This window comes from Esox lucius, chromosome 7 (genome assembly GCF_011004845.1).
Source record: "Esox lucius isolate fEsoLuc1 chromosome 7, fEsoLuc1.pri, whole genome shotgun sequence".
NCBI classification, from domain to species: Eukaryota; Metazoa; Chordata; class Actinopteri; order Esociformes; family Esocidae; genus Esox; species Esox lucius.
Window position 1 is genome coordinate 50,063,410 of NC_047575.1, and position 15,368 is coordinate 50,078,777.

General features: G+C 44.2%; 1 protein-coding gene across 4 annotated transcripts in view; it reads left to right on the forward strand.

The window, feature by feature from the left end:
* The window catches only part of trpc6a (transient receptor potential cation channel, subfamily C, member 6a), a 30,656-nt gene that overhangs the window by 8,107 nt on the left and 7,181 nt on the right, over nucleotides 1–15,368 (forward strand). For all 4 annotated transcript variants that reach the window (XM_029120701.2, XM_029120700.2, XM_029120702.2 and 1 more), the window contains 7 exons: nucleotides 481–781; nucleotides 8,869–9,054; nucleotides 10,312–10,476; nucleotides 13,492–13,669; nucleotides 13,798–13,878; nucleotides 14,014–14,250; nucleotides 14,334–14,486. In XM_029120701.2, coding sequence (XP_028976534.2) covers nucleotides 481–781; nucleotides 8,869–9,054; nucleotides 10,312–10,476; nucleotides 13,492–13,669; nucleotides 13,798–13,878; nucleotides 14,014–14,250; nucleotides 14,334–14,486 — 1,301 coding nt within the window. The remainder of the gene's footprint in view (nucleotides 1–480; nucleotides 782–8,868; nucleotides 9,055–10,311; nucleotides 10,477–13,491; nucleotides 13,670–13,797; nucleotides 13,879–14,013; nucleotides 14,251–14,333; nucleotides 14,487–15,368) is intronic.

The following is a 15,368-nucleotide window of genomic DNA, read 5'->3' on the forward strand; positions in this document are numbered from 1 at the left end:
ATCACATGAACAACAACACCAGTTAACATTATCAACAACACCAGTAATATATCACATGATCAACAACACCAATTAAGAAGCTGCATTATCAACAACACAGGTAATATACCTCATGATCAACAACACTGATTAAGAATCTGCATTATCAACAACAAAGGTAATGAGCTACATTATCAACAACAGGGTTAGGAGATTGGAGTTACAGTTGAATTTTAAAATGTCCTCACTACTGCCGTAAAACAGTGTGTGTAATGTGTGTGTCTAACGTGTGTTTGTAATGCATGTTTTTAACGTGTGTGTAACGTGTGTTTGGAACATGTGTGTGTAACATGTGTTTGCAACGTGTGTATGTAACATGTGTTTATGTTGTTTGTTGTGTGTGTGTATTACGTGTGATTGTTACATGTGTGTAACCTGTGTTTGTACTGTGTGTGTGTAACGTGTATGTGTAATGTGTGTGTAACGTGTGTGTCTCACTAGGTTCTCCCATGACGTGACTCCTGTGATCCTGGCGGCCCACTGTCACGAGTATGAGATTGTTCATACCCTATTGGGCAAAGGAGCCCGCATAGACCCGCCCCATGATTACTTCTGCTGCTGTGATTCGTGCAACTATCAACAACAGTACGACTCCTTCAGCCACTCACGGAGCAGGATCAACGCCTACAGAGGTCTGGCTAGTCCCGCCTACCTCTCTTTGTCCAATGAGGATCCAGTATTGGCAGCCTTGGAGCTCAGTAACGAGCTGGCTGTTCTGGCCAACATCGAGAAGGAGTTTAAGGTACACACATTGTCTCACCAAACACACACACAGTTGTGTATTTCTGTCCTTGTGGGTAACAGAAAACCAAAATAATCATGTTCCTGAACCTACAGGGATCAGTTCTCAGACCGCTTCAGTTCAATCTCTATATGTTACCTCTGGGACAAATCCTACAGAACAACATTAACTAACATAGCTATGGCGATGATACTCAAATATATATAGTACGACTCTCGAACCGTATGACAACATCTCAATAGACTCACAGTGTCACTGCATAGAGCACATAAATACCTGGATGAACCAAAATTGTCTAGAAATAAACCAAGATAAAACAGAGATTATTGTTTGGCAACAAAAATAAAAGAACTAGTATTAATAAAGAGCTGGATTCTCAGGCCCTAAAAACCAGGGATCAAGTGCGTAATCTTGGTGTTCTGATAAACTCAGATCTCACTTTCAACAGTCATATCAAATCGGTCCCCAAAACAGCATTCTATCATCTTAAAAACATGGCCAGATTTAAGGGCTTGGTGTCCCAAAATGACCAAGAGAAACTCATCCATGCTTTTATCTCTAGTAGGGACTCCCCAAAAAGACTGTAAAACAGCTGCAACTCATTCAGAATGCTGCTGCTAGAATGTTAACCAGGACCAAGAGAACAGAGCACATCACTCCGGTTCTTAAATCTTTGCACTGGCTTCCAGTCAGTTACAGAATAGATTTCAAAGTGGTGCTTTCAGTTTATACATGTCTGAATGGTTTAGGACCCAAATACATTTCAAATATGTTTGAAGAATATAAACCGAGCAGGGCTCTTAGATCCATGAACAGAGGTCAACTAGTAGAGCCCAGAGTCCAGACTAAACATGGAGAAGTTGCATTTAGCAGTTATGCTGTACAAAAGTGGAATAAACTACCAGAAGATGTTAGACGTGCCCCAAACATATCAATTTTAAAATCCAGGTTAAAATCACTTCTATTTTCACACTGCTAAGACTGAGCACTTAAACTTAACCACACTGTTTAGCCTTACAGCTTTTATATCTTCCTCATGAAATCGACTACAGAAGCTACCAATTATGTTTTTATTTTGGTTTTATTCAATTTCTATGATCTTATTCTATGTTAATATTGTCAAGTCCTGGCTGGGGTGCCTCTAGGCATCTCTATGTGCCTGGAGGCCACAGTCCAGTGTTGCCAACTCCTCAGTAAGGAAAGTCGCTATTGGCTGTCCTAAAAATCGCTAGAAGTCGCTAAATGACGTTATCGCCTAATTTGCATAATTTCCCATCAGCATCATGAATGGATTTTCTTTTTCTTTTTTAACATGCAAAACTCTCGTTGGGGAAAATAATGTACATAAGTATTTACAAATGTTGTCATGTACAAGAAATAATCAACTGAGCAAAAAAACAAAGAACACATCAAAAAAGGGGGCGCTATTTAAGTCAAAATCAAAAGGCTAGAAAAAAAATAAACATTTAGAGTGACACACTAGGGGAGATATCATCATGGTCATGGATTAAGCCAGTTGGGGCTTCCCGCATGCGCGATTCATTTTCAGTCTGAACGCGGAGGAGTTAACATCTCCTGCTCTGACTGCAGCTCGGAGGAACTGCTGTGCGAGGACTGGGCCGCCTGTGAGTGCTTTCAGATGGGGGCGTGGCCCAGGGCAGCACCCGCTGCGCGTTGAGAAGAGTAAGAACAAGTCTCCAATAAAAAGAAAAAAAATAGAAAAAAAGTCGCTAAGGGGGTCTGAAAAGTCACTAAATTTAAGTTGCTTTAGTTCTGCTCTTTTGTTGGTCATTGTTTGTAGTTTATGTTGTGTTAACTGATCTTCAGTTCGTGGTTGTACTCTCCTTTTGTTGTTTTGTCTTATCAAGAACAAACATTAAAAGGATGTTCCCTAACTCTGTGCCTGTGTCCTGCCCCAAATATTATGATATTTTATTGTTTTTATTCTAGTATTTGTCTTTATTCTATTGTATTTTAATATTTCTCTTTTTCTTTGTAAATCACATTGAATAGCTTCTATGTATGAATTGTGCTATATAAATAAACTTGCTTGCTAAACTTTATCTCACACTAATCTTAAACTCTATAACCTAAAATTGATGCCTAACTCTAAACCTTACTCATAATAAAACTTAAGAGTTTTAGTCACTTAAAAAAAATCTAATTTTGGCCCTTCAGGCACATGGAGTCATTTTTAAAACAATCCATTATTCAGCTCTGTCTCATTCAGTAATTAACGTTATTAGCATCATACAGATTCATGAATGGAAACGTATCGCTATCGCAAAGATGTATTCCCCGAAATAAAGTTATAATTTTTTCTCATTTCAAATAAGCGGGTACTTCCTGTGTTTACTGGTCAGTTTTGTTCAGAGTTGTATCAATCCATGCGTTCATTCGGAGAGAGTTTGTGTGTTTATCCCATAAACGAAAGTTAGTATTTGCTAGCTAGAAAGCAAGTTACCTATTTCGTCTTTGATATTAACCTTAGACAGTAAAACTTTATTTGCTTGAGAGACATAGGAAAATACATATATATTATGTCCGACTCTGAATACGAGCAGGAAGAAAAATTATCTGGGGATAGAGCCCTATCAATCAATCAATCAAATGTATTTATAAAGCGAAAGAGAACTGACCTTACTCCCCCAGCACAATAATATAGCAGCATAAGACCTTGGGACTGAGACGGGGGGTCCAATGACACTGTGGCCCTATTCGGGGGAGGCCCCAGACAGGGCCCAACCACCCTGAAAGAGGGCAGAGTATTGCCAGCAGAATACAGCCCAATTGCACAAGTGCGCAATAGAGAGACAACAACAAGCCAGTGATTAGAGGGAGTACATCCCAGTGACGATGAGAGCCCACCTGGCAAGACAGCAAGGATGGACAGTATCATGCCTTTCTGGTCACCTTTATGCCCCTGGGCCAGACCACACTTAATCATAGACCATGCTGTAGAGATGAGTCTTTAGTAGACACTTGAATGTTTGCACTGAGTTTGCATTTCTAACCTTAATTGGCAGATCATTCCACAGTAGTGGAGCTCTATGAGAAAAGGACCTGCCTCGGGTTGTTTGTTTAGAAATTCTAGATACAATTAAAACCCTCTGAGGTCTAGGGTTTTAAAGTCCGCCTGTCACTATCTTGACATTTTGGCTTCTAAAATGGTCATCCTTTATAGTAGAAGGAAGTGCTTTATATTCTGGGATTCTGCCGACCCTCAGATACATGAAGGATGCATTGAAAACACATTTTATGAGACACTTTCATGAGTAATAATGTGAAATAAAAATAAAATAACCCTGCATCTTGCGATTGAAGGTTCCGATTTGGTATGTATGGCTGGATAATTTCCATCATTTATTGATTTATAGGTTAAAAGTAAAACCTTAAAATCATCCCTAACTCTTACAGGCAGCCAGTGTAAAGAGGGTAGTACTGGAGTAGTGTTAAAATTTTAGCAGCCTTGTGCAGCACTAATTTAAATGTATTTATTGATTTATCAGGGTAACCGGAAAGAAGAGCATTGCAGTAATCTAATCTAGAAGTAACAAAAGCATTTCTGCATCAAATTTTGATAGACAGTTTCAGATTTTTGATGTTTCGAAGATGAAAAGTTTGCGGAGCAAGTGTATTTCTTGTTGTAACAGTAAATGTAATAAGACAGTGATCCGATAATGAGTAAAACTTCAAAAGAATGAAAACCAGTGATGTGTTTAAGAGTACATTTATATTTACTGTCATAAATATTAGCAACACCCCCTCCTTTTCGGGATGCACGAGGGATATGATCACTAGTATAACCAGGAGGAGAGGCCTCATTTAGGGCAGTAAATTCATCAGGCTTTAGCCATGTTTCACACAAGCCAACAACATCTAGTTTATGATCAGAGATTAATTAATTTACTGCAACTGCCTTTGGAGCAAGGGATCTAACATTTAGGAGACCCATTTTGAGATGTGAGATAATACAGTAATTTTTTTTGTGACCGAGGTGGAGGAAGGCTTTATCTTAATAAGGTTGTTTTTGTTAGCACTACCTTTTTTAACTTTTCTCAGCCTGGAACGAATCACAGTGGCAATAGGTAAAACTGAACAAACTAATCTGGCTATGCTATCGACAAACTCCACTACGCTAGCAAGTTGGCTAACAGCCTGCAGCCTGACCTGCACCCTATCTCATGGTAAGGCTATAGGAGTGAGACTTGTGTCAATGTTCCTAAATAAAAGAAGAGCACCACTCCAGCTAGGATGCAGTCCATTGCTCCTCAGCAGATCAGGCCTGGCCCTATTTCTGGGAGAGTCCCAAAAAGAAAGCCAGTTATCTACAAACTCTCCCTCCTGCAACGGGCAGAACTCCGTTTTCAGCCAGCGATTGAGTTACGCAAGTCTGCTGTAGAGCTCGTCACCACCCCTAGCTGGGAGGGGGCCAGAGACAATTACTCGATGCCGACACATCTTTCTAGCTAGTTTACACACTGATGCTATGTTCTGCTTCGTAACCTCTGACTGGTTCATCCTAACGTCGTTGGTACCAACGTGAATAACAATATCTCTGTACTCTCTATACTTGCCAATTTTAGACTTCGCTAGCGCGAACCCCTGATTTGCGGCTACGTCGGTGGCTCTGCCCCCCGGTAAACAATGTACGATCGCCAGCTGATTCTTTAGTCTAATAATCTAGTCTAGTAATGGAATCGCCGATGACTAAGGTTTTTAGTTTTTCAAGGCCACCGGTAGAACATGCCTGCCGATCATTCCCCTCCGAAGACGGCTCGGGTCTTAACTCCGACTCCAGTGGGGAAAACCTGTTGAAAATCTCAGTTGGCTCTAGCAGCGACACAGGTTTAACTGGTCGACGGCATTTCTTCCCAGTGACCAAAAGAAAGTTCTTGCCCGGCTGCAGGAGTTGTGCCGGGGGGCTAACAACACTGATGTTTCTTCCTGGTGACACAGACGCAGTTTTTCTATTTCTACACTAACATAATCCCTGCCTGACAATTGCATCTGAAGCCGAGCCTCTAACTTTGCTATCTTTACCTGAAGACGATAGTTCTCCTCTGTGTTGTAGCTACAACAATTACAGTGATAAGGCATAATAATCGTACTTAGCTTCATTGTGTTTCTGTGTAGAAAAGTTGGATAAAAACTCTTAAAGTAGAATTTAACCAATAAGTGAGTAAATTCGAAAAAGTTTGGCAGGTAGCCAGTTAGGTAACACCAAGCAGCGTACAGCACGTCAACAATCCCAAAATGCACAGCGAAAAGTGAAATAATACACAAATGTACTCAATCCATGCTCACAGTGGAGATGTTGTTGGTGATGTATGGTTAATTGTTCTAACCATTATACACAGATGATGAATTGACCGAATAGAAACTTGCCGCTAAAGGGGCGTGATGGTGAACACGTTAATCCCCAACCCTTGCCCAGAATATCCAGAGGCAATGTGTACTTTGTTCATTACAACATAGCAATAACATTGCAATCAGAAGTATTACAATATGTCTTGTTTCCATGGGTTTAACTGGGAAACTAGATGGAATTGCATTCACCTTTAGTCCTCTTCTAAGTGAATGTGGGTCACAAACCACAGTATTAATATGTTTCTCGCAAAAAAAATTATGTCTCGTTGGCGAAATTGCTCCATTGATTCTCTCATAATACGACTCAGGAAAGGCAGAGATATTGCAGGGCGGGTAGAATTTAATTTCAAACCAAAAACCCTGGGAACAGACTAGGATAAGCTAAATTGTAAACACAGAAGGCATGATAGGATCAAAGAATGTTAGAAAGTTATCACAAACACTTGAACTGGCTTAATATTTCTGTGATTGGGAGCTGGGAGGAGTGCTGCGTTCATTGTGATGAGGATCTGAAGGATCTTGGGATCTGGAGCCTATGTCGTCCTGGTGATGTGGTTGAACAGACCTTACAGATACGGCATCGAGTGAAACCTCAAGTCTCCTCTCCCACGTCCCTTGTACCTTTCTTATGACCACGACATTTTCCACCATCACTGCCAAAGAACAGACTATAGGTGGCTATAGGAAATAGTTTGCTTGTGCCAGTTTGAATTCAGCCAATTCCGCCGTCTGTTTCGTCAGTGTGCAGTTTAAAGAATCAATGCTACCACGACAGATGAATGTAGTTTGAAGTAGTTTTCCACTTGCAATGCAGCTTTGCGATAGCGGTATCAAAATAAAATGACTATATGTGCCTTCTGGAATATCTCTTTGTAAATGAACTTAGAGAAAAATATGCATTTTGGATGAACTATCCCTTTAATCACAAGTTTCACAAAATAGTGTAAAACAATCGTTCCACCCTTAACCACCTTAGTCCACTAAATCACTAGAAGGTGGTCTAGTGGGCTACGGTGGACTAATGGACTAAGATGGTTTAATGTGTTCTAGTGGACTGTGGAAGTCAAGGGTGTTCTAATGGACTGAGGTGGTCTAGGGTGTTCTAATGGACTGAGGTGGTCTAATGTGTTCTAATGGACTGAGGTGGTCTACTGTGTTCTAGTGGACTGTGGTGGTCTAGGGTGTTCTAGTGGACTGTGGTGGTCTAGGGTGTTCTAATGGACTGAGGTGGTCTAATGTGTTCTAGTGGACTGTGGTGGTCTAGGTTGTTCTAGTGGACTGTGGTGGTCTAGGGTGTTCTAATGGACTGCGGTGGTCTAGTGTGTTCTACTGGACTGTGGAAGTCTAGGGTGTTCTAATGGACTGAGGTGGTCTAGGGTGTTCTAATGGACTGAGGTGGTCTAATGTGTTCTAGTGGACTGTGGTGGTATAGGGTGTTCTAATGGACTGAGGTGGTCTAGGGTGTTCTAATGGACTGAGGTGGTCTACTGTGTTCTAGTGGACTGTGGTGGTCTAGGGTGTTCTAGTGGACTGTGGTGGTCTAGGGTGTTCTAATGGACTGAGGTGGTCTAATGTGTTCTAGTGGACTGTGGTGGTCTAGGGTGTTCTAATGGACTGAGGTGGTCTAGGGTGTTCTAATGGACTGAGGTGGTCGAGGGTGTTATAATGGACTGAGGTGGTCTAATGTGTTCTAGTGGACTGTGGTGGTCTAGGGTGTTCTAATGGACTGTGGTGGTCTAGGGTGTTCTAGTGGACTGTGGTGGTCTAGGGTGTTCTAATGGACTGAGGTGGTCTAATGTGTTCTAGTGGACTGTGGTGGTCTAGGTTGTTCTAGTGGACTGTGGTGGTCTAGGGTGTTCTACTGGACTGTGGAAGTCTAGGGTGTTCTAATGGACCGAGGTGGTCTAGGGTGTTCTAATGGACTGAGGTGGTCTAATGTGTTCTAGTGGACTGTGGTGGTCTAGGGTGTTCTACTGGACTGAGGTGGTCTAGGGTGTTCTAATGGACTGAGGTGGTCTAATGTGTTCTAGTGGACTGTGGTGGTCTAGGGTGTTCTAATGGACTGAGGTGGTCTAGGGTGTTCTAATGGACTGAGGTGGTCGAGGGTGTTATAATGGACTGAGGTGGTCTAATGTGTTCTAGTGGACTGTGGTGGTCTAGGGTGTTCTAATGGACTGAGGTGGTCTAGGGTGTTCTAATGGACTGAGGTGGTCTAGGGTGTTCTAATGGATTGAGGTGGTCTACTGTGTTCTAGTGGACTGTGGTGGTCTAGGGTGTTCTAGTGGACTGTGGTGGTCTAGGGTTTTCTAGTGGACTGTGGTGGTCTAGGGTGTTCTAGTGGACTGTGGTGGTCTAGGGTGTTCTAATGGACTGAGGTGGTCTAATGTGTTCTAGTGGACTGTGGTGGTCTAATGTGTTCTAGTGGACTGTGGTGGTCTAATGTGTTCTAGTGGACTGTGGTGGTCTAGGGTGTTCTAGTGGACTGTGGTGGTCTAGGGTGTTCTAATGGACTGAGGTGGTCTAATGTGTTCTAGTGGACTGTGGTGGTCTAATGTGTTCTAGTGGACTGTGGTGGTCTAATGTGTTCTAGTGGACTGTGGTGGTCTAGGGTGTTCTAGTGGACTGTGGTGGTCTAGGGTGTTCTAGTGGACTGTGGTGGTCCACTGCTCTGCTTCATCGTCCTCCTCTCTTCCCCCTCCCCTCCTCCCGCTCAGTAGAATGACTATCGGCGCCTGTCCTGTCAGTGTAAGGACTATGTGGTGGGGCTGCTGGACCTGTGTCGCAGCACAGAGGAGGTGGAGGCCATACTGAGTGGAGATACAGACTCAGAGGACCAATTCCATCCACCTGGACGCCCCTCCCTTACACGCCTCAAACTGGCCATCAAATACGAGCTGAAAAAGGTTTGAACACACACACACCCAAAGACAAAGTTTTTCTGTGTTATCAACACATTCTAACAATGCTGGAGTGAGCAATCGGGAGAATCTGGACCATTCTCAGTTGGGAGATTTTATCATCACAATACTGGGCCACAGGCCTGCGGATTCAGTAGTGCCATCCATACTCCGACCGCCATTCATACCCCCCATTTATACACACACAAGCGCTGCTAACTGGGCTGGCATAGCCCGACGGCCCTCTGTCAGTCACCTGACCTGACGTCATTACAGGTTTACATCGGAGAGATAGACTGACTGATGTGACTGATAACATGTGTCTGATCACATGTGTCTGATCACATGTGTCTGATCACATGTGTCTGATCACATGTGTCTGATCACATGTGTCTGATCACATGTGACTGATCACATGTGACTGATAACATGTGACTGATAACTTGTTAGGAGATGGAGAATAAAAAGAGAAAAGGAGAAGTGGAAAAAGGCATGCCATGTGGAGCAGATGTTACACATTCCCTTTACATTGGTTGGGAATACTACTAATAAGCGGGAACACATTTCATTTGGTATTATAAAGCAACGTCATCATCAAATACACAAACCTTAGCTAACCCTAACTCCCAGACTGAAAATAATTCCCACTCCAGTTTGTATCCCATCCTAACCGTCCTCATGTCTCCAGTTTGTTGCCCATCCTAACCGTCCTCATGTCTCCAGTTTGTTGCCCATCCTAACTGTCCTCTCCTGTCTCCAGTTTGTATCCCATCCTAACCGTCCTCATGTCTCCAGTTTGTAGCCAATCCCAAATGTCCTCGTGTCTCCAGTTTGTAGCACATCCTAACCGTCCTCATGTCTCCAGTTTGTAGCACATCCTAACCGTCCTCATGTCTCCAGTTTGTATTCCATCCTAACCGTCCTCATGTCTCCAGTTTGTAGTCTGTCCTAACTGTTCTCTCATGTCTTCAGTTTGTATCCCATCCTAACTGTCCTCTCATGTCTCCAGTTTGTATTCCATCCTAACCGTCCTCATGTCTCCAGTTTGTAGTCTGTCCTAACCGTTCTCTCATGTCTTCAGTTTGTATCCCATCCTAACTGTCCTCTCATGTCTTCAGTTTGTACCCATCCTAACTGTCCTCTCATGTCTTCAGTTTGTATCCCATCCTAACTGTCCTCTCATGTCTTCAGTTTGTATCCATCCTAACTGTCCTCTCATGTCTTCAGTTTGTATCCATCCTAACTGTCCTCTCATGTCTTCAGTTTGTAGCCCATCCTAACTGCCAGCAACAACTGTTGTCGATCTGGTATGAGAGTATCCCAGGTCTGAGACAACAAACTACTGCTGTTAAACTGCTGGTGGTGTTGGGGGTGGCTGTTGGACTGCCTGGCCTCTCCCTGGCTTACCTAGTGGCTCCATGCAGCAGGGTATGTGCCCTACACACTGACCCAGCACCCTTAACCCTGAATACTACCCCTATACCCTTAACCCTACACACTAAACCCTAGACCCTAAATCCTACACACTGACCCTGCACCCTTAACCCTAAATAACTACCCCTACACCCTTAACCCTAAACCCTAAATAACTACTCCTACACCCTTAACCCTACATCCTAAACCCTAAATAACTACCCCTGCACCCTTAACCCTACATCCTTAACCCTGAATACTACCCCTATACCCTTAACCCTACACACTACTCCTACACCCTAAACCCTAAATACTACCCCTACACCCTTAACCCTGAATAACTACCCCTACACCCTTAACCCTACACATTACTCCTACACCCTAAACCCTACACCCTAAACCCTAAATACTACCCCTACACCCTTAACCCTGAATAACTACCCCTACACCCTTAACCCTACATATTACTCCTACACCCTAAACCCTGCACCCTAAACCCTAAATAATACCCCTACACCCTTAACCCTACACACTACTCCTACACCCTTAACCCTGCATCCTAAACCCTAAATAACTACCCCTACACCCTTAACCCTACACACTACTCCTACACCCTAAACCCTACACCCTAAACCTTACACACTACCCCTACACCCTAAACCCTACATCCTAAACCCTAAATACTACCCCTACACCCTAAACCCTAAATAACTACCCCTACACCCTAAACTCTAAACCCTAAATAACTACCCCTAAACCCTAAACCCTAAATACTACCCCTACACCCTTAACCCTACACATTACTCCTACACCCTAAACCCTACACCCTAAACCCTAAATACTACCCCTACACCCTTAACCCTGCATCCTAAACCCTAAATAACTACCCCTACACCCTTAACCCTGCATCCTAAACCCTAAATAACTACCCCTACACCCTAAACCTCCATGCAGCAGGGTATGTGCCCTACACACTGACCCAGCACCCTTAACCCTGAATACTACCCCTATACACTTAACCCTACACACTAAACCCTAGACCCTAAATCCTACACACTGACCCTGCACCCTTAACCCTACCTCCTTAACCCTACAAACTGACCCTGCACACTTAATCCTAAACCCTAAATACTACCCCTATACCCTCTACATCCTAAACCCTAAATACTACCCATATACCCTTAACCCTGAATACTATCCCTACACCCGTAACCCAAAACAGTACCCCTACCTCCAAAACCCTAAATACTACCCCTACACCCTTTACCCTGAATACTACCCCTACACCCTTAACCCTACATCCTTAACCCTAAATACTACCCCTACACCCTTAACCCTACACCCTAAACCCTAAATAACTACACCTACACCCTTAACCCTACATCCTAAACCCTAAATACTACCCCTACATCCTTAACCCTACATCATAAACCCTAAATAACTACCCCTACACCCTTAACCCTACATCCTAAACCTTAAATACTACCCCTACACCCTAAACCCTAAATAACTACCCCTACACCCTTAACCCTAAATCCTAAACCCTAAATAACTACCTCTGCACTTTTAACCCTACACACTGCCACTACCCCCTTAACCCTACATCCTAAACCCTACAAACTGACCCTGCACACTTAATCCTAAACCCTAAATACTACCCCTATACCCTCTACATCCTAAACCCTAAATACTACCCCTATACCCTCTACATCCTAAACCCTAAATACTACCTATATACCCTTAACCCTACACACTACTCCTACACCCTAAACACTAACCCTACACCCGTAACCCAAAACACTAGCCTTACCCCCCTACATACTCCCCCAGGTAGGAAGGGTTGTTTTGATGTATTGACTCCCCAGGTAGGGAGGGTGATGTATTGACTCCCCCAGTAAAGATGGATGATGTTGTTGTATTGACTCCCCCAGTAAGGGTGAGTGATGTTGTTGTATTGACTCCCCCAGTAAGGGAGGGTGATGTTGTTGTATTGACTCCCCCAGTAAGGGAGGGTGATGTATTGACTCCCCAAGTAAGGGAGGGTGATGTATTGACTCCCCCAGGTAGGGAGGGTGATGTATTGACTCCCCCAGTAAGGGAGGGTGATGTATTGACTTCCCCAGTAAGGGAGGGTATTGTTTTGACTCCCCCAGGTAGGGAGGGTGATGTATTGACTTCCCCAGTAAAGATGGATGATGTTGTTGTATTGACTCCCCCAGTAAGGGTGAGTGATGTTGTTGTATTGACTCCCCCAGTAAGGGAGGGTGATGTTGTTGTATTGACTCCCCCAGTAAGGGAGGGTGATGTATTGACTCCCCAAGTAAGGGAGGGTGATGTATTGACTCCCCCAGGTAGGGAGGGTGATGTATTGACTCCCCCAGTAAGGGAGGGTGATGTATTGACTTCCCCAGTAAGGGAGGGTATTGTTTTGACTCCCCCAGGTAGGGAGGGTGATGTATTGACTTCCCCAGTAAGGGAGGGTATTGTTTTGTCTCCCCCAGGTAGTGAGCGTGATGTATTGACTTCCCCAGTAAGGGAGGGTGATGTATTGACTTCCCCAGTAAGGGAGGGTATTGTTTTGACTCCCCCAGTAAGGGAGGGTGATGTATTGACTTCCCCAGTAAGGGAGGGTATTGTTTTGACTCCCCCAGGTAGTGAGCGTGATGTATTGACTCCCCCAGGTAGGGAGGGTGATGTATTGACTCTCCCAGGTAGGGAGGGTCATGTATTGACTCCCCCAGTTAGGGAAGGTGATGTTATTTTATTGACTCCCCCCAGTAAGGGAGGGTGTTGTTTTGACTCCCCCAGTAAGGGAGGGTGATGTATTGACTTTCCCTTTAAGGGAGGGTGTTGTTTTGACTCCCCCAGATGGGGAGGGTGATGTTGCTGTTTTGACTCCCCCAGGTAGGGAGGGTGGTGTATTGACTCCCCCAGTAAGGGAGGGTGATTTATTGACTTCCCCTTTAAGGATGGGTGTTGTTTTGACTCCCCCAGGTGGGGAGGGTAATGTTGTTGTTTTGACTCCCCCAGGTGGGGAGGGTGATGCGGAGTCCCTTTATGAAGTTTGTGGCCCACGCCTCTTCGTTTTCCATCTTCCTGTGTCTTCTGATCCTGAATGCTGCTGACCGCTTTGCCGGGACCACGCTGCTGCCCAACATGACCACACATCTACACACACATCTGGACCTGGACCACACCAACCATCACGGTCTGTCATCAAGGGGTTCTGACATTTACTGACCTCTGATTCTGGACAATGAACAACAAGAACGTTCATCTTCTGCTTCTTCTGCTCAATATCCTGCTCATTTGCATACAACTCTTTGTCCATTCTAGAGCGTGACCCCACCCTGCTCTATCGGATGACCACCACCTCCTTCACCTGGATGGAGATGCTCATCATGTCCTGGGTCATAGGTCAGTGAGACATCATATCCTGGGTCATAGGTTACATGGAGATTATGCCTTGGGTCATAGGTCATAGGGATTGTAATCCTGGGTCATAGAATCTGAATAAACAAATATGTACTAATGTGCTCCCTTCTTCACCAGGAATGATCTGGGCGGAGGTGAAGGAGATTTGGTCTCAGGGAGCTGGAGAATACCTCTTAGAACCCTGGAACTTTCTGGACTATGGAATGTTGGCCATATTCCTGGCATCCTTTAGTTCCCGCCTCTCTGCCTATAACCACGCCCACTCAGCCCAGCAATACATCAACACACACTACACACAAATCGTAACCCTGGACAACATCACCCTGCCTCCACACATACACTACTACACACTGGGTGAGCATACTAACACACACACACACACACACACACTCACCCCCCCCCCCCATCTACTAGTTAATCAGTGTTCTACCCCACAGCTCGTCTCTATTGGTTGCCCTCTGACCCCCAGCTGGTCTCTGAGGGGCTGTATGCCATCGCTGTGGTGCTCAGTTTCAGCCGCATCGCCTACATCCTGCCAGCCAATGAGAGCTTTGGACCCCTGCAGATATCACTAGGACGCACTGTTAAAGGTACACACGCACGCACGCACATGCACACACACACACACACGCAAATGCACACACACACACGCACACAGTGATGACAATTCTGTTAATTAGAGCCCTTTAGGAAGTAGGTACAGAGACAAAGTTCTCTTGGCACAATTAGCAGTGTTTATTTACTTGCAAGGTGAGAAGATACATTGAATACATGAATGGGTAGGGTAAGAATCTGCATATTCATCCTGTCAAGACAACATGTTCCTTAAACATTTCTGTCCCCTGTCTTATTGTGACACACGTCTGAATGGTATCAATGGATCATCGGGTCCCCTGACCGTCAGTGTATCTGCTCTTTGTGCTGTAGGTACAGTGGGGTTAAAAAGTATTTAGTCAGCCACAAATTGTGCAAGTTCTCCCACTTAAAAAGATGAGAGAGGCCTGTAATTTTCATCATATGAGAGACAAAATGAGGAAAAAAATTCCAGAAAATCATATTGTAGGATTTTTTATGAATTCTTTGGTAAATTCCCCGGTAAAATACGTATTTGGTCACCTACAAACAAGCAAGATTTCTGGCTCTCACAGACCTGTAACTTCTTCTTTAAGAGGCTCCTCTGTCCTCTACTCATTACCTGTATTAATGGCACCTGTTTGAACTTGTTATCAGTATAAAAGACACCTGTCCACAACCTCAAACAGTCACACTCCAAACTCCACTATGGCCAAGAACAAAAAGCTGTCAAAGGACACCAGAAACAAAACTGTAGACCTGCACCAGGCTGGGAAGACTGAATCTGCAATAGGTAATCAACTGTGGGAGCAATTATAAGAAAATGGAAGACATACACACTGATAATCTCCCTCGATCCGGGGCTCCAAGCAAGATCTCACCCCGTGGGGTCAAAATGA